Source organism: Ornithorhynchus anatinus, unplaced genomic scaffold, assembly GCF_004115215.2.
Source record: "Ornithorhynchus anatinus isolate Pmale09 unplaced genomic scaffold, mOrnAna1.pri.v4 scaffold_88_arrow_ctg1, whole genome shotgun sequence".
Taxonomy (NCBI): Eukaryota; Metazoa; Chordata; class Mammalia; order Monotremata; family Ornithorhynchidae; genus Ornithorhynchus; species Ornithorhynchus anatinus.
Window position 1 is genome coordinate 46,404 of NW_024396941.1, and position 21,851 is coordinate 68,254.

The 21,851-nt window shown below is 56.8% G+C and overlaps 1 protein-coding gene across 5 annotated transcripts in view; it reads left to right on the forward strand.

Moving 5' to 3' along the window:
- ARHGAP44 (Rho GTPase activating protein 44) overlaps positions 1 to 21,851 on the forward strand; it is a 52,508-nt gene that overhangs the window by 22,729 nt on the left and 7,928 nt on the right. For 4 of the 5 annotated variants that reach the window (XR_003756747.2, XM_029057312.2, XM_029057313.2 and 1 more), the window contains 7 exons: positions 612 to 693; positions 1,702 to 1,782; positions 6,897 to 7,010; positions 7,181 to 7,272; positions 14,458 to 14,638; positions 17,094 to 17,111; positions 17,636 to 17,857. Coding sequence is in view for 4 of the 5 variants with exons in the window: in XM_029057312.2 (XP_028913145.1) it covers positions 612 to 693; positions 1,702 to 1,782; positions 6,897 to 7,010; positions 7,181 to 7,272; positions 14,458 to 14,638; positions 17,094 to 17,111; positions 17,636 to 17,857 (790 nt within the window). In the remaining variant the exon portion in view is untranslated. The remainder of the gene's footprint in view (positions 1 to 611; positions 694 to 1,701; positions 1,783 to 6,896; positions 7,011 to 7,180; positions 7,273 to 14,457; positions 14,639 to 17,093; positions 17,112 to 17,635; positions 17,858 to 21,851) is intronic. The other variant, XM_029057310.2, reaches the window with a different exon arrangement.

The window sequence follows — 21,851 nt, forward strand, 5'->3', positions numbered from 1 at the left end:
CTAAGCCCCGGGCCTGGCCCTCGGGCCACCCACCCTGGTGGCCCCCGAGATTTGGGAGAACTACGGGAGAGCGTTCCCCACCGGGCCCAGCGTCACCAGCTCAGCCGTGGCCTCGGCGTCGAACGCCGCCGGAGGCGAATTTTGTTTTTTAATTTTTATAGGCGTTTGTTAAACGCTTACTGCTTTCCAGACACCGTACTGAGCCCTGGGTAGATCCAAGGTAATCGGGTTGGACGTGGTCCCTGTCCCATGTGGGGCTCGCCGTCTCAATCCCCATCTTAGGGTAACTGAAGCACAGAGACGTGAAGCGACCTGCCCCGGGTCACACAGCAGAGACAAGTGGCGGAGTCGGGGTCAGAACCCGCGCCCTACAGACTCCAGGCTCTATCCGCTAGGCCCCGCCGATTTGCGGGAAGGGGTGGGGTAGTCGGTCTCAGCGGCCTGGCCCCGGCTGTACCCGGGAGCACCGCCCCCCGCCCCGGGACGTACGGACCACCTCCCGGGACCCCGGTCGAGGGTGTCCAGAGCTCCGGTCTCGGATGCCAGTCCCCATCCCAAACCGGGCCCGGCCGGGCCCCGTCACTGACGGCCAACGCTCTGCCCCCGCCCAGGCGCTTTGAAGTCCTATCTCCGAGAGCTGCCGGAGCCCCTCCTGACCTTCGAACTTTACGAAGAATGGATTCAGGCATCCAAGTGAGTCTCCGAGGTTGGCGTCGCCGGGGAGCAGTGGGTGCGGGTGTCGGGGAGGAAGGGGGAGCGGGGGGACGGGATGGTGATGGGCAAAGAGGAAGTGCTGAGATAATAATTACAACAGAAAGAATAACGGCACTTGTGAGGCACTTATTCATTCATTCAGTCGCATTTATTGAGCGCTTACTCTGTGCAGAGCACTGGACTGAGCGCCTGGAAAGTACGACGCAGCAGTAAAGAGAGAGAATCCCTGCCCACGACGGGTTTACAGTCTAGAGGCGGGGGGGGGGGGGGAGGGACTTACGTTCCTTCCGCCGTACTAAGCATTGGGGTCGGACACCGTTCCCGTCCCACGTTCACGGTCTGTGGGGGAAGAGGTAGGGTTTAATCCCCCTTTCCACAGATGAGGAAACTGAGGCACAGAGAAATGAAACGGCTTGCCCGGGGTCACAGAGCAAACGGGCAAAGCCGGGATTAGAACCCAGCTCCTCTGACTTCCAGGCCTGGGTTCGTTCCACTAGGCCGCGGGGAGATGGATCCCCCCCAGCGGCTTCTCGAAGGTGGGGGAAAGGTTTCCCTAGGGCATTTGTCTCCTAGCCTCTCCCTTTCCACCTCCACACACCACCCCGAGTGGCACACGGCCCCCGACTCGTGGAGGGAAGGCTCCGCCTGTGACCCTGCCGGGGAGATGCTGGGCCACTGCACGATGGGACCGCCTTCCGTCCCCTAGATTGCCCCTGGGGTGCAGGAGGAAGTTCGGAGAACGCCCCTTGCTGCCCCGAATTCCAGTGCCGGAGGGAGGCTGGGCAGGACGGGAGAGCAGCCCTCCCGGGGAGGCGCGGGGCTAGATGGGGACGGCCTGATTTCCTGAGATGGCGGGTGTCCGGGGGGGCTGGGACCTACCGTACCCTTTGCACGCTGCCGTCCGGAGCCCGTGCCCTGATCCCTCTCCCACCCCGGCGAGCCGCCAAGACGGCTTCCCAGACAGCGGCCCTCCCCTTTCCGTTCTAGTATTCAGGATCAAGACAAGAGGCTCCAGGCCCTGTGGAACGCCTGTGAAAAGCTACCCAAGGCCAACCACAGCAACATTCGGTAGGTGAATGTCGCCCCCCTCACCGGCCCTGGACCCCACGGCGACCCGGGGGCGGGGGAGGTGGGGGCCGGGGCGGGCGTCTCCCGTTTCCCTTGACCTAGGAGTAAGATGGCTGCCCCCAGAAGGGTAGCTGGGCAGATCTGGGGGCAAGATGGGGTGGAGGGGAGGCCGCCGACGGACAGGGCCGCAGATCGGAGTTTTAAGACGTCGCCAACCCCGTTGTCGAATACCTCGTGGGGCAGGGCCCGAGACCGCGGAGACTTCCGAGTAGATTAGCGGCGGACCTGCCGCTGGAGAAATTTCCGGTGGAAGGCGGGCGGCGAGTCAGCTGCGGGGGAACTCAAGCCTAAACAACGGTCTCTCGATGAAGCCGCCCCTAGCCTGAAAATACCCGTGGACGGCGGCCCGGTCTGCCATTCCTGGATGGAACATGTGGTCCATCCAGGTGGGCGGACGCGGCCCCGCGGACCCACTGTCCACCCGGCACAGGCTTCCACCCCGGACAGCGACAGCAGGATGCCTGTGGGACCGGAGCGTTGGTTATCTCCCTCGTCCTGGTGAGGGGTGGGCCACGGAACACCCTGGCCTCTCCCCCTCCGCGTCCCTCACTCTTCCTCCCACGTCCCACGCTGCGATTCTCTCTCTTGCCGAAGGGCCTAGCGGTGACGTTTGTTGAGTGCCCCGGTGGGGCGGTGCCAAGGAGTAGGACAAAATAAGGAAGCGGGAGTTGAAAATCCATCGGAGGAAGAAAGTAAAAGTCCTCGGCCAGTAGGCTTCTGGGGCTCCCGTCGGCACTGGAGCCGGGATGCAGATGGTGGATTCGCCGCTTGGCGTCTGGACCGACCGTGGATGTTATTTTAAGCTTCCACACCCCACGACCCCTTCCTCCTTGGCAACAGAGGGAGCAAGGGTCGGAACATACCATTCGAGGGTGACCATACTCCGAGTCTCAGAATGCCTTGGGACCTCAAACCGAACGCGGACTGAGCATGCTCCAGTTGGATGGGGGTGTTCATTCATTCATTCAATAGTATTTATTGAGCGCTTACTATGTGCCGGGCACCGACTAAGCGCTTGGAATATACACTTCGGCAACAGATAGAGACAATCCCTGCCCAATGCCGGGCTCACGGTCTAATCGGGGGAGACCAGAGGGAGTCAGGCAGAGGGGATGGTAACAAGCAAGCATTGGGAAGCCACGTGGCCTAGACGAAAGAGCACGGGCCTGGAGTCAGAGGACCTGGGGTCTAGTCCCAGCTAAGCTACTGGTCGGCTGGATGACCTCGGGCAGGTCACCGAACTGCTCTCTGCCTCGGTTACCTCATCTATAAAATGGGGCTTCAGACCTGTTCTTCCCCTTGACGCTGTTTAGTGCCATTGTTCTTGTCTGTCCGTCTCCCCCGATTAGACCGTAAGCCCGTCAAACGGCAGGGACTGTCTCTATCTGTTGCTGACTTGTTCATCCCAAGCGCTTAGTACAGTGCTCTGCACATAGTAAGCGCTCAATAAATGCTATTGAATAAATACTATTGAATACCGTGAGCCCCGTGTGCGACAGGGACTGTGTCCAACCTGATTAGCTTGTGTCTGCCCTAGTGCCCAGTGCGGTCATTCATTCATTCATTCAGTCGTATTTATTGAGCGCTTACTGCGTGCGGAGCACCGTACTGAGCGCCTGGAACGGACAGTTCGGCGGCAGGGAGAGACAATCCCTGCCCACCAGCGGGCTCGCGGTCTAAACAACGGGCTCACGTCTCTGGCAGATAGTAAACATTAACGAATGCCGTTTTCGTTTTAAAAAGAGAAAAGCTGACCAGTTCAGTTCTGTCTTGATGATGATGATGATATAATTGTGCTATTTATTAAGCACTTATTATGGGCCCAGCGCTGTCGTTAAGCCCCTCTTCACCCTACAGACTGCCCTCACAGGTTACCGGTGGCCTCCTCTTTTCCACATTCGTTCATTCAGGCGTATTTACTGAGCGCTTACTGTGTGCAGAGCATTTTACTAAGCGCTTGGGAGGTCCAATTTAACAACATCCAACAGCCTCTTCTCCATCCTCCTCCCCCTTGACCTCTCAGATGCCTTAGATACTTTCGATGGCTCCCTCCCTCTTCATATCCGACAGACGATCGCTCTCCCCCTCCTCAAAGACTTAGCGAAGGCACACCTCTTCCAAGAAGCCTTCCCCGACTACGCCCTCGTTTCCTCTTCTCCCACTTCCTTCTGCCTCATCCTTTCACTTGGATTTGCGCTCCCTTCATCCCTCCCTCCCTCCCTCAGTCTCTCGGCACTTAGGTACATCTCCACAGTGTATTTAGGAATACGAATATCGGTCTCTCCTTCTAGACTCCAAGCTCACTGTAGGCAAGGAACGTGTCCACCAACTCGGTTGTTGTGTGCGCTCCCAAGCGCTTAGGACAATGCTCTGCGCACGTAAGCGCTCGATGAATTCAGTCGATCGAGTGATCCAAGCGCTGGAAACAAAGATTATCAGGTTCCGCGTAGGGCTCCGAGGACAAGTAGGAGGGAGAACGGGTTTTGAGGTCCCGTTTTTGAAGAGGGAACTGAGGCGGCGGAGCAGTTAAGATAATGTGCCCCATCCCCTCTTCATGCGAGGGCCCCATCCGGCTGGATCTTGCTCGGAGCGCACTTGTTTTCGGTCCCATGGCATTTTGGGATTTGTAGTACGCATCCCCTCTGCTTCGCTTCCTCCCGTGTCTTCCCAGGTGACCGTTCCGGTCATGTTGCCTTCCCGATCCCAGATCGGAGAACCCAGAGTCCCCACCCCCTTGAGCTCCTTCCCGTCCTAACTCTGCTCCCGGCCCGGTCTGGCCCCCCGGCCCTCTCATCTGGGCAGCGGACCACCCCGGCGGCGACGCCAACAGCCGTCATCGCCGACTGCGTTTCTGCAGCCGTCTTCCCCACGGCGAGCTCCGGGGCGGGATCCAAAGCGGAACTACCGGCTGGAAGGACGATGAGACCTCGGGGTGAAGGGAGAGCGGGAAAAATCACGCCTGGGTAGGAAAGGCTTCGAGGGGACCTCCCTTCCGATGCGGGAGCGTCAGAGATCTCGGGGCCCGCTGGGGGTTCGGTGGCGTATCCTGTTGGCAGAAGGATGCGGGTGGAAATCCGCCTCCCCGTCGGGATGATGGGGTGCCCCCATGTCTTCTCACGGCGGGGACGTCGTCTTCCCTTAAGAGATTACCGCCCTGCCCCCTCCCCACACTACCCTTGGCAGACATATTGAACCTCGAGAGAGGGAGCCAGACCGGAAGTCGGAGGGACAGCCGGCTCATGACTTGTCTTCGATCCTCCCTGGATCCTTGGGAAATTAAGCCATGAGACCCTAAGATTCTGCTCTTCCCCCATTCGAAGCTCTCCGAAAATGGTATTTCCAACGAGCTTTCCCCAGTTATTTCCCGGTATGCCAAGAAGTACGAGCACGTCAGCTGACTGAAACACCTGTGGACTTATTCAGACACATCCACAGCCCTCTGGAATATGAATGCGAACGCGCCTTCAGTGGGTTTATTTTTGACTACTGCTCCAGGTGTCAGTCTTTTTTGTCCGTCTCCCCCATGAGAGTAGCACCTCGGTGGCAGGGAAGGTGTCATTGCTTTAGTCTGTAGCGCTCCAGCGCCTGGTTTTAGGTTTATTGATTTATTGGGAAGCAACGTGGCCTAGTGGAAAGAGCACAGACCTGGGAATCCGAGGACCTGGATCCTAATCCCGGCTCCACCTCGTGTCTGCTTTGTGACCCTGGGCAACTCACTTTGCTTCTCTGGCCTCAGTTACCTCATCTGCCAAATGGGGATTAGGACTGTGAGCCCCGGGGGGGGGGGGGCGGGGACTGTGTCCAACCTGATTAACTTGGATCTACCCCAGTGCTTAGAACAGTGCTTGGCCCGTAGTTTTGTTTTGCTCTCTGTCTCCCCCTTTTAGACTGTGGGCCCGTTGTCGGGCAGGGATTGGCTCTAGCTGTTGCCGAACTGTACGTTCCAAGCGCTTAGGACAGTGTTCTGCCCGCAGTAAGCGCTCAATAAATACGATTGAACGAACGAATGGTAAGTGCTCGGCAAGCACCGTGAACGTTATCCCCGTCTGTAAAATGGGGATTCAGTACCTAGTCCCCGCCTCACTTAGATCATCAACCCCATGTGGTCCAGGGACCGTGGCCAACCTGATTTCCTGGTGTCTACCATGGCACTTAGAAGAGCGCTTGGTACCTAGGAAGCGCTTACTAAATAACATCATTGAAAATTGAAATCGAGCACCCACTTGGGCATTGCACTGTACTAGATGCCTGGGAGACCCAGAATAAAGGAGCGGCAGTCTCGTAAATGATATTCACTGTGCTATTTATCAAGCACCCTCCTAAGAGCTAACGTAGATACGAATTAATCAGGTCGGACACAATCCCTGTCCCATGTGGGGCTCAGGGTCTAAGTAGAAGGGAGGACAGGGTACTGAATCCTCATTTTACAGAGGAGGTAACTGAGGCACCGAGAAGTTAAGGGTCTTGCCCAAGGTCTCCCACAGAAGGCAAGTGATGGAGTAGGAATTCGAATCCCGTGCTCCTTCCAGTAGGCCGTGCTTCTTTTAACTGGGGAGAGGTAGCTTCAAGTATTTCCCCCGGGAGCAGCCAAATTCTGCTCCTTGGATGGTTTTCTGATGCCGCCCAGCACCCGGTTGGCCTTTCTGACCGCCGCCCTGCACTGGACCAGTGATTTGAAGCAGCAGTCACCAAGGTTACCAGAATCTCACGCTAGAATCATGATAAATAGGTCTGAGCCTGTCCACGGGCAGCCAAAGGGACGGCAGGAGATATCTAATCACGCGGTGGTATTTACCGAGCGCTTACCCCGTGCGGAACACCGTACTGAGCTCTTGCACGAGTTCGATGCATCGGAGTCGGTAGACGGGCTCCCTGCGCCCGACGACCTCACGGTCGAGAGATCTGAAAGGTTGAGGCGACCGTGGGGCGATGCGGGAGAGGCAGCCGACCTCATCCTCAGAGAGCGGAAGGCCGGGTGAGGCGGCCGCCCCGCCCCGGTCGGACCCCGTATCTGAGGGCCCGGCTCAGGCCCGTGCTCCGCGATCGCCTTTCAGATACTTGATCAAATTTCTGGCCAAGCTGTCCGAGTACCAAGATGTAAATAAAATGACCGCCAGCAACATCGCCATCGTGCTGGGCCCCAACCTCCTCTGGCCTCAGGCGGACGGGTGAGTGAGGCCGGAGCCCAGGCGGGGGTGGAGGGAGAGGCTCGGGAGGTCCTGGAGGGCGGGACGAGCCAACAGGAGGGAGGTGGACTGTCCAGCCGGGGGGCTCGGGGAGGGAATTGTTCGCGGACCTCGGCCTGGCGGCCCGCTCAACCCTCCGCCCGCCTCCGCAGGAACATCACGGAGATGATGACCACCGTCTCGCTGCAGATCGTCGGGATCATCGAGCCCATCATCCAGCACGCTGACTGGTTCTTCCCTGGGGGTACGTGGGCCGCGGCGGGGGTGGGCCTCGGCGGGGGTGGGCCCGTGGCCGCCCCGTGAGATGTTGAGGTGGCCCTTGGAGCCCGGCGGCCTCAGGGGTGAGCCTTGGGTCCTCTAGAGTAGAAAATGGTATTAAAAAGGGAACGGAGCCATCCCGCTATGATGCCGACTGACAGCGGTACCCTCAGGGTTCGGTTCTGGGCCCCCTTCTATTCTCCGTCTACACCCACTCCCTTGGAGAACTCATTCAGTCCCGTGGCTTCAACTACCGCTTTTATGCAGTTGATCCCCAAATCCACGTCTCCAGCCCTCATCTCTCTCCCTCTCTGAAGTATCGCATTTCCTCTGCGTCCAAGACATCTCTTCTGGGATGTCCTCCCGCCACCTTAACAAGTCCAAAACGGAACTCATCTTCCCACCCAAACCCTCTCCTCCCTGCGACTTTCCCGTCACTGTAGACGACACCACCGTCCTTCCTGTCTCACAAGCCCGTCGCCTTGGTGTTATCCTTGACTCCTCTCCCTCATTCAACCCACATATCCAATCCATCACTAAATCCCGTCGGTCCGACCTTCACGGCGTCACTAAAATCCGCCCTTTCCTCTCCGTCCAAAGTGCTACCACGTTAATACAATCCCGCGTCCTGTCCCACGCGGATTACTGCATCAGCCTCCTGCTGACTTCCCAGCCTCCTGTCTCTCCCCACTCCAGTCTGTACTTCACTCTGCTGCCCGGGTCATTTTTCTACAAAAACGCTCGGGACACGTCACCCCACTCCTCAGAAAATTACAGTGGGTTGCCCATCCGCGTCCACATCAAACAGAAAGTCCTCACCATTGGCTTTAAAGCAGTCCACCACCTTGCCCCCTCCTACCTCACCCCGTTACTCTCCTTCTACAACCCAGCCCGCGCACTTCGCTCCCCTGATGCCAGTCTTCTCACTGCGCCTCCGTCTCGCTTATCTCACCGCCGACCCCTAGCCCACATCCTGCCTCTGGCCTGGAGCACTCGAATCTGTTAGTCGATTGCTCTCTCCGCCCTTCAGAGCCTTATTGAGGCCCAAGAGGCCTTCCCAGACTAAGCCCCCCCTTTCCTCTTCTCCCACTCCCTTCTGCATCGCCCTGACTTGCTCCCTTTGTTTTTCCCCGCTCCCAGACCCACTGCACTTAGGTACCGATCTGTAATTTACTTATTTTTATCGATGTCCGTCTCCCCAGATCTAGCCCTTGAGCTCATTGTGGGCAGGGAATGTATCTGTTTATTGCTGTATTGTATTCTACCGAGCGGTTATTACAGTGTTCTGTGTCCAGCGGGCGCTCAATAAATACGATTGAATGAATTGAAAGAGTAATTACGGTAGTTGCTCATCAATCTATCAGAGGTAGTTTTTGAGCTTACTATGTGCAGAACACCGTACTAAGTGTTTGGGAGAGTACAGTACAACAGGATCAGCGGATACGTCCCCAGCCCGTAACTAGGTTACAGTCTAAGGGGCGGACAGACGTTAATATCAATAAAATGTAATTTAGAATATAATTTAAAGATATGTGCTTGAGCGCTGCCGAGTTGGGGGAAGGGAGAATATCAAATGACCGAAGGTCCCAGGTCCAAATGTAGATGACGCAGAAGGCAGAGCAAGCCCGAGGAAAAGAGGACTTAGGCAGGGAAGGCCTCTTGGAGAAGATGTGACTTTAATAACACTTCGACGGGGGAGAGAGTGGTGGTCTGGCATATGTGGAGGGGGAGAGAGTTCCTGGCTAGGGGGAGGATGTGGGAAAGAGGTCGTTCGGGAGATAGACGAGTTCGGGGCACAGGGAGTAATCGGGGCAGACTGGTAGGAGATCAGTGAAGTGAGGTAGGGAGGGGTGAGTAAAGAGTTTCTGTGTGACGTGGAGCTGAATGAGCAGAAGTTGAAGGTTCTTGAGGAATGGGGAGACACGGACTGAACATTTTTGTTGAAAAATGATCCGCGCAGCAGAGTGAACTGTGGAATAGAGTGGGGAAAGACAGGAGGTGGGGTAGGATCAGTTCTTGGATCAGCGTGGTAGTTTGGACGGAGTTGAGCAAAGTTGTGAAAGTAGAACCAGTAGGATTTGGTGACAAATTGAATGTGTGGGTGGAGTGAGAGAGACGAGTCGAGGACAACGCCGAGGTTATGGACTTTTTGAGAGGGAGGATAGCGGTACTGTCTAAGGAAAGACGGGGGAAGATCGGGTTTGGGTGGGAGGATGAGTTCAATTTTGGACCAGTTTAGTTTGAGGTGTTGATAAGATGCCCGGGTAGAGATGCCCTGAAGGCAGGAGGAAATGTGAGATTGCAGGGAAGGAGAGAGGTCAAGAAGGGAGAGGGAGATGTGGAAATCATCTGCATAGACGTGGTAATTGAAGTTAAGGAAGCAAATGAGTTCCCCAGGGGAGAGGGTGTAGATGGAGAATAAAAGAACTGAGCCTTGAGGGACCCCCACTGTCAAAGGGAGGGAGGCAGAGGAGGAGCGATCAGAGAGGACATGTCAGTGAAACCAAAGTTGGATAGGGTTTCCTGGAGAAGGGCCGGTCTGCAGTGTCAAAGGCAACCGAGAGCTCTCGAAGAATTCGGACAGAGTAAAGGCCATCGGATTTGGTGAGAAGAAGGTCACTGGTTACCTTAGAGGGAGCTGCTTCTGTGGAGTGAAGGGGGCAGAAGCCAGATTGGAGAGTATTTAGGAGAGAATTGGAGGAGAGGAAGTGGGGACAGCAGGTGTAACCAAGTCTGTCAAGGAATTTGGAGAGAAATGGTAGGAGGGAGATGGGGCGATAACTGGAGGGCTCCATAGGGTCAAGGGAGGGCTTTTTTTTTTTAGGATAGGGATACATAAGGATGTTTGAAAGCAGTGGGGAAGAAGCTGTTGGAAAGTGAACAGTTGAAGAAGGCAATCAGGGAGGGAAGAAGCGGGGCGGGGGGGATGTTTCAAAAAGGTAAGGGATAGGGTCAGAACCACAGATGGAGGGGATAGATTTAGAGAGGAGGCAAGAGATTTCATCCTGAGTTACCGCACGGAGTACGGGGAGAGGTAAAGAGGGTGGAGGACAAGTCGGGGCATTGGAGGAGAACGGGAGATTTTAGGGAGATCCCGTCAGATGGTTTCAATTTTCTTGATTAAGTAGGTGGCCGGGTAATCGGGGAAAAGAGATGACGGGGGTGGGGAGACAGGACGTTTGAGGAGGGAGTTCAGTGTCTGGAACAGCTAGTGGGGGCAGTCGGTGGGGGAGTGAATTAGGAAGAAGTATTGCCATTGGTCAGTGGAGAGGGCCCAGTTGAAGCAGATAAGAATGAATTTGAAGTGGGCAAGGTCAGAGGGAAATCTGAATCTCATCCAACAGCACTCCGGAGCTTGGGCACAGGAGGGAGGAAATGTACTCTGGAGGCGATCCAGGGTTGCGGGTTAGTGGTACGGTCCTGGCAGAGTGACAGGGGAGCGAGGGAGTTGAGTGGAGAGAGTGATTTGTGCATCAGGAGAAAATAATTCGGGTATAGAGACCAAGAGGGGTAGGATGGCCGGAAAATACTGGAGTGTGGTCAAAGGTTTGGAGGTCTCTGTTGGGGAAAAGGAAAGATTTGCGGGAAGCGAGAAAGATCTGTGAGGCAGGAAGGGTGGTGGTGCTCTCTATGAGAAAGAGAGCAGGTGAGGTTGTGGTCTGATAGAAGAATTGCAGAATCGTGAGGGAAAGACTATACAGTTACGAGCGATTATAAGATCAAGTGAGTCCCCAGGTTGGTTAGTGTTGGATGTGGGCTGGAGCAGGCGGTCGCTGGAGTAGAGGAGTGAGAGGAGGTGGACGGTGGAAGGATCATCCCGTACATCCACATGGATATTGAAGTCCCTCAGGATCAACGTAAGGATGGGGAATGAGAGACGGAGTGTGAGAAAGGGATCAAAACTGGAGGTGGGACCTGGGGGCGGTAATAATAATAATAATAATGTCGGTATTTTGTTAAGCGCTTACTATGTGCGGAGCACTGTTCTAAGTGCTGGAGTAGATACATGGTCATCGGGTTGTCCCACGTGAGGCTCACAGTTAATCCCCATTTTACAGATGAGGTCACTGAGGCCCAGAGAAGTGAAGTGACTTGCCCACAGTCACCCAGCTGCCAAGTGGCAGAGCCGGGATTCGAACCCACGACCTCTGACTCCCAAGCCCTGGCTCTTGCCACTGAGCCACGCTGCTTCTCCGTGACTGGTACTTGGAGAGGGCGGTAAATGTGGACGATACGGACTTCAAAGGAAGGGACGAGAGGGTTTGAGACTAGCAGCCGTGATCTCCCTAAAATCTCCGCTGCCCCTCCCAAATCCCTCCCTCCTCCTGCCCCTTCTTCAACTCTCCCAACTCTCCCTTCAACTCCCAGCGGTATCTGAAGAGGAGATCTCCCGCCATCTTTGCAAACCCACCCCCTCCACCTCCGCATTCGACCTCATCCCTTCGCATCTTATCAAAACACTTGCCCTCTCCCTTCTTCCCTCCCTTACCGCCGTCTTCGACTGTTCAATCTCCAGTGGTTCCTTCCCCGCCGCTTTCTAACGGGCCATTTCTCCCCTACCCTAAAAAAAGCCCACCCTTGACCCCCGCAGGGTCCTTCGGTTATCGCCCCATCTCCTTCCTACCATTCCTCTCCAGATTCCTTGAGCGAGCTCTCTACACCCACCACCTCAAGTTCCTCTCCTCCAATTCTCTCCTTGACCCCCTCCAACCTGGCTTCCGTCCCCTTCGCTCCACAGAAACCTGCCCCCTCAGAGGTCAGCAGTGATCTTCCTCTTGCCAAAATCCAGCGGCCCCTACTCCATCCTAATCTCCATCGACCTCTTAGCTGCCTTCGAAGCTGCGGACCGCCTCCTTCTCCCGCGAACCTTATCCAATCTTGGCTTCAGTGACTCTGTCCTGTCCTCGTTCGCCTCCTCTCTCTCTGGCTGCTCATTCTTAGTCTCTTTCCCGGGCTCCTCCTCAGCCTCCCGCCCCTTAACTGTGGGTGTACCTCAATGTTCAGTTCTGGGTCCCCTTTTATTTTCCATCTACACCCATTCCCTTGGAAAACTCAGGTACTCACATGGCTTCAACTATCACCTCTACGCAGATCTGTATCTCCAGCCCTTATCTCTCTCCGTCTCTGCAGTCTCGCATCTCCCTCCTCCTGCCTTCCAGACATCTCCACTTGGATGTCCTGCTGTCACCTCAAACCGAAGAAATCCAAAACAGAACTCGTCTTCCCCCCGAACTCTGTCCTTCCCCCGACTCTCCCATCACTGTAGAGAACACCACAGTCCTTCCTGTCTCACAAGCCCATAACCGTGGCAATATCCTTGACTCCCCTCTCTCATTCAACCCACGGATTCAATCTAACGCTAAATCCCGTCGGTTCAACCTTCGCAACGCTGCTAAAATCCACCCTCTCCCCTCCCTCCAAACTGCTACCGTGCCAAGCCAGGCACTTAACCTCTACCGCCTTGATTACTGTTTCGGCCTCCTTGCTGGCCTCCCTGCCTCCTGTCTCTTCCTACTCCATTCCGTGCTTCACTCTGCTGCCCGGATCATTTTTTTTTTTTTTACAAAAACGTTCGGTCCACGTTTCTTCGCTCCTTAAGAACCTCCAGTGGTTGCCCGTCCACCCCCACATCAAACAGGAACGCCTCGCCATTTGCTTTAAAGCACTCAATCACCTCGTCCCCTCCTACCTCACCTCGTTACTCTCTCACTGCAACCCAGCCCACACACTTCGCTCCTCTAATGCCAGCCTGTTCACTAGCTCGCTCTCGTCCGTCTCGCCGCCGGCCTCTTGACCTCGTCCTGCCTCTGTCCTGGAGTGCCCTCCCTCTTCGTATCCTAGAGGCAATTACTCTCCTCCGATTCAAAAGCTTATTGAAGGCAAATGTCCTCCAAGAGGCCTCGAGTGGGTCGGCGATAGGTCGATAATGAAGGGAAGCTTCCTCACGATGGAGGTGGTATTCCTCAGGCTACACTTTGCTGAGGCTGTGGGGAGGGTACGTGGGGTGGGGATGGTGTGAGTCATAGGACGGGGTTGTATGCGTGAGCTGGTGGGAGCTAGTGCGGCGGGAGGGGCATGAAGATAAGCAGCACGGCCTAGTGGAAAGTCTAGTGGCTTGGGAGTCAGAGCACCTGGGTTCTAATTCCGGCTCTGCCAACTGCTTGCCGTGTGACCTGGGCATGCCATTTAACTTCTCTGTGCCTTAGTTCTCCTGCTTTTCCTCCTACTTAAACCTTGAACCCCATGCGGGACAGGGACTCTGTCCCATCTAATTAACTTGTACCTACCCAAGGGCCTAAAACAGAACTGGAAAGATAGTAAGCGCTTAACAAATAGCATTAAAAAATAACGGTGCTGGGGCAGGTTGACAGAGATGGGGTGGGGGAGGAGGTTGTGGGGGGGTGCAAGGGGTGGGCCGGGCTCGGATGGGGGTGAGCTGAGGAAGACCATCCTGTGGGGAGGGGGATGAGTAGGGGTGCTGGGCTCAGGGGGCAGGGGTGGGGGGGATCAAGCACTGTACTAAATGCTGGGGTTAGATACAAGATCATCGGGTTGGACACAGTACCTGCCCCACTTGGGGTTCATTCATTCAATCATATTTATTGAGCACTTACTGTGCTAAGCGTCGGGAGAGTACAGTACAGCAGTAAAGAGAGACGATCCCTGCCCACAACAGTTCAAGGTCTAAGTAGCAGAGAGTCGGATTTAATCCCATTTTACTTTGACGAAAGGAGCAAATTTCTGCTTCTCCCCAGCTTCGGGGGCACAGGGTAATGGTGGGCTGGGGAGGGCGTACGGAGGAGTTTGTGCTTTCCTTTCTCTCTCTCCCTTAATACCTCGTCCACCTTGCACGCAGGAGACCCTTCATTGGAGGGAGGCAGGGAGAGAGAACCCCAGCCCCTCTCCCCGGGCCAGCTGAGCCCCAGGACTCCTGGCCCACCGGGAAGCCCAGATGCCTGTCCACTGTTTAGCCCGATGGTCTCTCACCAGCTGGCCAAGCAGTCTGCCGGGGAGGGGATCTTAGTAAAAGAGAGGGTGGGGGGGGGGGGACCTCCATGGAGTGCCCTGGACCTTGGGGTAGGGAAGGAGAAGCCACGGGGACCGGCCACCCACTGCCGGGGCATCCCAGGTGGCAGGACCAGGCATCCGAGCACTCTCTCCTCCTTGGCAGACATCGAGTTCAATGTGACCGGAAGCTACGGGAGTCCGGTGCACACCAACCACAATGCCAACTACAGCTCGATGCCCTCACCGGACACGGACCCGCCGGACCGGCCGCCGGGGGAGCAGGCCCGCCGGCCGCTCAGTGTGGCCACCGACAACATGATGCTGGAATTTTACAAAAAAGACGGGTACGACCAGACGTCTCTCCCCGCGGGGCCGGGCGGGCGGGGCTCCGGGTCCTTCCAGAGGAGGGCGCGGCGGGTGAGTTGGGGCCTCTGCCCAGCCTGAGCAACGAGGAATGTGTTCAGGTTTGACCCCCAAGTCCTGTGGGGTGCGTCCCTGAGAGTGGGGAGGAGTCCCATAACACGTTCTGCGCTGTGCTCCACACTCTGGTGACCCTTAATACATGCCATTGATTGACTGGAAGATGATTCTCCCCAAAGAAGGAGATTTTCCCAATGGAAACAGCATCTCCCCTGGAGCTCCTTCCTCTCTGAGGGCCCCAGAATGGGCAACCGAAGGCGACCTGGCCCTTCCCCGTGGCCAAGCGCGGAGACGGAGGAGGTGGAAGTGCTTGAGGACTCTGTGGCGGGGAGCATGGTGACCCCTAACCAAGCCCTTCCCCTCCCCCCGCATCCCCGCCAAGTCCTCTCAGCACCCCTCTGTTGCCTTAGAGTTGGACCGGACACTGAGTCTGCTCTGTGTGTGGTCAGAGGGACAGGGAGCCTCCGAGGACGAGCAGGGAGCTTCGAGTCGAACGGGTGCCCGGCTCTGCCTTTCCCACCCATCGGGGCCGAGGGTAGAGGCCAAAGACGAACCGGTTGGAAGAAATCTTGCCGCCGCTGAGCCGAGGCCTGGCCCTCACCGCCTCTCACCGCTCCGCCCACAAACTAAACCACTGAGCCTCAAGGCTTTGGGCTTGGAGTCGTCCCCTGCCGGGACTTTCTGTTTGTGAAATCTTTTATCTGGGGGAGGTGGGGCGTGACCTAATGGAAAGAGCATGGACCCTGCAGCCGGGAGACCCGAAGTGGAATCTCAGTGCTGCCGTTGGCCAGCTTGGTGACCTTGGGTGGGTCACTTGGTCTCTTTAGATCTCAGTTTCCTCATTCATAAAATGGGGATATCCGTGCCCGCGCTCTCTCTCTTTCTCTGTCTTCCTCCCCACCCCATCTCTTAGATTATGATCCCCACGTGTGTCCCCGTGACCGATCCCATGATCTTGTATTTCTGTTATCATTTTTATGGTATTTTAAGCACTTATTACGTGTCCAACACTGTTCTGAGTACAGAGGTAGATACAAGGTAATCAGGTTGGACTCACTCCCTGTCCCAATATGAGGCTCACAGTCTAAGTAGGAAGGAGAACAGGCATCGAATCCCCATTTTATAGGTAAGGGAACTAAGGTACGGAGAAGATAAGTGACTTGCCCAAGGTCACACAGCAGGCAACTGGCAGAGAATGGGAATCCAGGGCCTCTGACTCCCAGTCCCGAGCTCTTTCTTCTAGGCCACGCTGCTCCTCGGTGCTCAGCACAGTGCTTTGCCACTAGCTAGCACTTAATGAATATCATCATTATTATTCATTCATTCACTCACTTATATTTACTGAGCGCTTACTCTACTAAGCGCTTGGAAAGTACAATTGGGCAACAAACAGAGACAATCCCTACCCAACAACGGGCTCAGTGCACTAAATAATAATGATAACGACGGCATTTGCTAAGCGCGTATTATGTGCCGAGCGCTGTTCTAAGCACCGGGGGAGATACGAGGTCATCAGGTTGTCCCACGTGGGGCTCACAATCTTAATCCCCATTTAACAGATGAGGTCACTGAGGCCCAGAGACGTTAAGTGACTTGCCCAAAGTCCCCCAGCCGACAGGTGGCGGAGCCGGGATTAGAACCCATGGCCTCTGACTCCCAAGCCCGGGCTCTTTCCACTGAGCCCCGCTGCTGCCGTGCCGGAGTCGGTACAAGATCGTCAGTTGGACAGAGTCCCTGGCCCACAGTGGGTTCACGATCTAAGTAGAAGGGAGTTGGATTTTAATGCGCTATTGGATTTCAATTCGCTACCACCATCGGCGGTATTAATTGTGCACCTGCGGAGTGAGCAGGGTACTAATAACTAGCTACTTACTGGGGGCCGGGCACATTTGGGAGTACAGTAAATGCAGAAGAGCTCCTCACTACCCTCGAGGAGCTTCGAGTCTGCCAGAGGAGAGAGGAGCAGACACGGACGGAATCCAAACAGCGGCAACGATTCTCTGCCGGGGAAAGCCCAGCCCGCCTCAACCCTCCCCACCGCCTGGCTGGGGGCCCGCGGGAGGAAAATGGCCCCTTTCCGTTTAAATCTCCTCAAAGCCAGCCAACGGCCCCTCTCTCTCGCCCAACCCCCACTCAGCTCAGAGGCCCGTTGAACTCTCGGAAGGGCGCCCGGCAGGGTCCTCGGCACGGGGTCCCGACCTGGTTGTGGAGAGCCCGGGCCGGCGGCATAGACGGGCGAGCCAGCCGTGGGGCCGCGGGCGTTCAGAAACGGCTCGGAATAAAGCCAGCTGCGAGGCTTTGGGTCTCGCAGCAGGCGTTGAGCCCGCAGGTGGCCCCGGTCCCCTTGACGTTAATATCTGTATGTTTCCATCCATGCAGCCTTAGGAAAATCCAAAGGTACAGTACCCCTGGGCTGCTGCTGGCTGGCCTCTAGCTTTCCCTGTCCTGAGCCTGACCCATCCCAGCGAGCTGGCGAGAGAGGGGCCACTGGGTTTACTTGAAGCCAATGGTCTATTCATGTTGGGCGGTGGGGGGAGGCGGGGCTCCTCAGCGGAGGACCCAAGTGGGGAAAGAAATCCCTCGTCCGCCAGCCCACCTGGTCCACGGGCAGGGCCCGCCCAGGGTGTTGAGTCCCGTGGGATCCGGGAAAATGCTTCCTTCCCGTCTCTCGGGTCGGGGACGTCCCTGGACAAAGCGGAGCTTGGGGTCCCCGGGGCGGGGGCGGCACCTGGGAAATCTCCTTGCTCTCCCCTTTGCTTGAGGCCAGGCCGGGCTGCTAAAACAGGGGCAGGTCCCCGCATCTGGAAAGCTGGGATCGCATCTGAAAACTTGCGCTGTGCGGGCTGGGGAGGGCCCGGGGGGTTGGGGGGAGTGAGGGTCCGGCCTCGAGGACTGGACTGACTCGGCTCCCCCCCCGCTAGCATGGGCGTGCGGGTCATGGACACGTCGTGGGTCGCTCGCCGCGGCTCCTCGGTCGCCCGGAAGTCGGCCTGTGCCCCGCCTGCCGTCCAGCCGCCCGCCCCGCCCTCCGAGACCGCCGCTCCCCCACAGTCGCCCGGGCCGGAGCAGCCCCCAGAGACCCCAGCGAGCCCGTCCCCGACACCCACCGGCTTCGGTTTCCAGCCGGGCCCGGAGCGGACAAGGTGAGCCCGCGACTTTCGCTCCCCAAGCCTCTGGGGCTGCCTCGCCGGCTGGGGATCCACCTGGCAGGCTGGGGAGGAGAGAAAGAGAGAGACCGAGAGAGAGAGCCTCCGTGTGTGTTTGTGCGACTGCCTGCCTTTCAGAGTGAATCCAGGGAGAGAGCATTTCTCCCAGAAAGAGACAGAGTGGCCCAATGTCTTGTAGCCAGCGAGGTGTTTGCCACCCCAGCTGGGGTGGTTATCCTCTGAGAAGGGGCTGGAGGGGGCTCTCTCTCCACCCTTGGGGAGCTGCCCTGCGTCAGAGTCGAAGATTCGGGGCAGGAGAGAGAGGAGCAGCACAGCCTAGTGGAAAGAACCCCGGGCCTGGGAGTCAGAGGACGTGGGTTCTAATCCTGCTCTGCCCCTTACCTTAACGTGGACACGGCACTTCATCTCCTCGGGCCTCAGTTTCCTCATCTCTAAAAGCGAGGTGGTGGGGTGGGGGGAATTTGATAGCTGTTGCCCCTCCTACTTAGATTGTGAAGCCCATATGGGACAGGGACTGTGTCCAGCCTGATGAACTTCTATTCATTCAATAGTATTTATTGAGCGCTTACTATGTGCAGAGCACTGTACTAAGCTCTTGGAATGTACAAGTCGGCAACAGATAGAGACGGTCCCTGCCCTTTGACGGGCTTACGGTCTAATCGGGGGAGACGGGCAGACGAGAACGATGGCAATAAATAGAGTCAAGGGGAAGAGCATCTCGTAAAAACAATGGCAACTAAATAGAAGCGGGGTGATGTACATCTCATTAAACAAAATAAACGAAATAAATAGGGTGATAAAGATATATACGGTCGACCGGACGAGTACGGTGCCGAGGGGGTGGGACGGGAGAGGGGGGAGGAGAGGGTTTAGCTGCGGAGAGGTGAAGGAGGGGTGGAGGGAGCAGAGGGAAAAAGGGGGGAGCTCAGTCCGGGAAGGCCTCTCGGAGGAGGTGAGTTTTAAGTAGGGATTTGAAGAGGGGAAGAGAATTAGATTGTCTGAGGCGAGGAGGGAGGGCGTCCCGAGACCGCGGGAGGACGCGGCCCGGGGGTCGACGGCGGGACGGGCGAGACCGAGGGACGGCGAGGAGGCGGGCGGCGGAGGAGCGGAGCGTGCGGGGCGGGCGGTGGAAAGAGAGAAGGGAGGAGAGGTAGGAAGGGGCGAGGCGACGGAGAGCCTCGAAGCCTAGAGTGAGGAGTTTTTGTTTGGAGCGGAGGTCGATAGGCAACCACTGGAGGTGTTTAAGAAGGGGAGCGACAGGCCCAGATCGTCTCTGCAGGAAGATGAGCCGGGGAGCGGAGTGAAGAATAGACCGGAGCAGGGCGAGAGAGGAGGAAGGGAGATCGGAGAGAAGGCTGACACAGTAGTCTAGCCGGGATATAACGAGAGCCCGTAGCAGTAAGGTAGCCGTTTGGGTGGAGAGGAAAGGGCGGATCTTGGCGATATCATAAAGGTGAAACCGGCAGGTCTCGGTAACGGATAGGATGCGTGGGATGAACGAGAGAGACGAGTCAAAGATGACACCGAGATTGCGGGCCCGAGAGACGGGAAGGACGGTCGTGCCATCCACGGTGATAGGGAAGTCTGGGAGAGGACCGGGTTTGGGAGGGAAGATGAGGAGCTCAGTCTCGCTCACGTTGAGTTTTAGGCGGCGGGCCGACATCCAGGTGGAGACGTCCCGGAGGCAGGAGGAGATGCGAGCCTGAAGGGAAGGGGAGAGGACAGGGGCAGAGATGTAGATCTGCGTGTCATCCGCGTAGAGATGGTAGTCAAAGCCGTGAGAGCGGATGAGTTCACCGAGGGAGTGAGTGTAAATGGAGAACAGAAGAGGGCCAAGAACTGACCCTTGAGGAACTCCAACAGTTAAAGGATGGGACAGGGAGGAGGTGCCTGCGAAGGAGACCGAGAATGACCGGCCAGAGAGATAAGAGGAGAACCGGGAGAGGACGGAGTCCGTGAAGCCAAGGTGAGATAAGGTGTGGAGGAGGAGGGGATGGTCGACAGTGTCAAAGGCAGCTGAGAGGTCGAGGAGGATTAGAATGGAGTAGGAGCCATTGGATTTGGCAAGAAGGAGGTCATGGGTGACCTTAGAGAGAGCAGTCTCGGTAGAGTGGAGGGGACGGAAGCCAGATCGGAGGGGGTCCAGGAGAGAATGGGAGTTAAGGAATTCTAAGCAGCGAGTGTAGATGACTCGTTCTAGGAGCTTGGAAAGGAAGGGTAGTAGGGAGATGGGGCGATAACTGGAAGGGGAAGTGGGGTCGAGAGAGGGTTTTTTAAGGATGGGGGAGACATGGGCATGTTTGAAGGCAGAGGGGAAGAAGCCATTGGAGAGTGAGCGGTTAAAGATAGAAGCTAAGGAGGGGAGGAGGGCAGGGGCGATGGTTTTTATAAGGTGAGCGGGAATGGGGTCCGAGGCGCAGGTGGAGGGGGTGGCACTTGCAAGGAGGGAGGAGATCTCCTCTGAGGATACTGCAGGGAAGGATGGGAAAGTAGGGGAGAGGGTTGGTGGGGGGGAGGGGAGGGGTGACTTTGGGGAGCTCAGACCTGATTGTGTTGATTTTTGTGATGAAGTAGGTGGCCAGATCATTGGGGGTGAGAGATGGGGGAGGGGGAGGAACAGGGGGCCTAAGGAGAGAGTTAAAGGTCCGGAACAATCGGCGGGGGTGACGGGTATGGGTGTCGATGAGGGAGGAGAAGAAGTTTTGCCTGGCGGAGGAGAGGGCAGAGTTAAGGCAGGAAAGGATAAATTTGATATGTGTGAGGTCGGCTCGGTGCTTGGACTTTTGCCAGCGGCGCTCGGCACCTCGAGCGTAGGAGTGTAGGAGGCGAACAGAGGAGGTGATCCAGGGCTGTGGGTTAGTGGAGCGAGAGCGGCGGAAGGAAAGGGGAGCGAGAGAGTAGAGATGAGTAGAGAGGGTGGAGTTGAGAGCGGAGACCTGATCATCGAGAGTGGGAAGAGAGGACAGGGCGGCAAGGTGAGGAGAGATGCTTTTGGAAAGACGGATGGGATCTAGAGAGCGGAGGTCTCTGTGGCGGAGTAGTAAAGATTTGCAAGGGGGGGGGAGTGTGAGAGATGAGGCAGGTGAGAAGGTTATGGTCAGAGAGAGGGATTTCAGAGTCGGCGAGGGAGGAGATAGTGCAGCGGTAGGAGATGACGAGATCGAGGGTGTGACCGAGTCGGTGAGTGGGCGCGGTATGGTGGAGCAGGAGGTCGGCAGAGTCGAGGAGGGATAGCAGGCGGGCGGCAGAGGAGTCGTCGGGTACATCCATATGGATGTTGAAGTCTCCGAGGATCAGAGTGGGCAGAGAGGAGAGAAGGAAGGTGAGAAAGGGGTCTCGGTGGTTGAAGAAGTCGGAGGTGGGACCGGGAGGGCGGTAGATGACAGCGACAAGTATCTGGAGGGGGTGGTAGAGGCGAATGATATGGGCTTCGAAGGAAGGGAAGGGATAGTGCGGAAGCGGTAACGGGGTGAGAGGAGGAAGCCGACGCCTCCTCCCTTTCCGGTGAGTCTGGGGGAGTGGGAGAAGGAGAGGCCTCCGCCGGAGAGAGCGGCGGCGGAGACCGTGTCTTCGGGACTCAGCCACGTTTCTGAAAGGGCGAGGAGGAGGAGAGAACGGGAAAGGAAAAGGTCATGGATGAAAGGTAGTTTGTCTGTAATGGTACCTATCTACCCCAATGCTCAGTGTAGTCTTTGCCCCATAGCGATAAAACAAATAATTCGAATCATTTCTATAATTACTGCTGCTATCATTATTAGGAGGCGCCAGTGGCAGGGAGATGGGTGAAAGGGAAGGAAAGCGAGAGCCGTTGTCTGGAAGAGCCAGGGAAGGGCCAGCTAAAGCAGGTGAAAAACCGGGTGATTCTGAGGGGGCCGTTTGTCCAGCGGCCCGACTGACCCACAAGCAACTTCGGGGATCCCGGCACCCGATCCCAAGAGAGAAGGCTCAGGACTGTTGCCGAGGAGAGAGA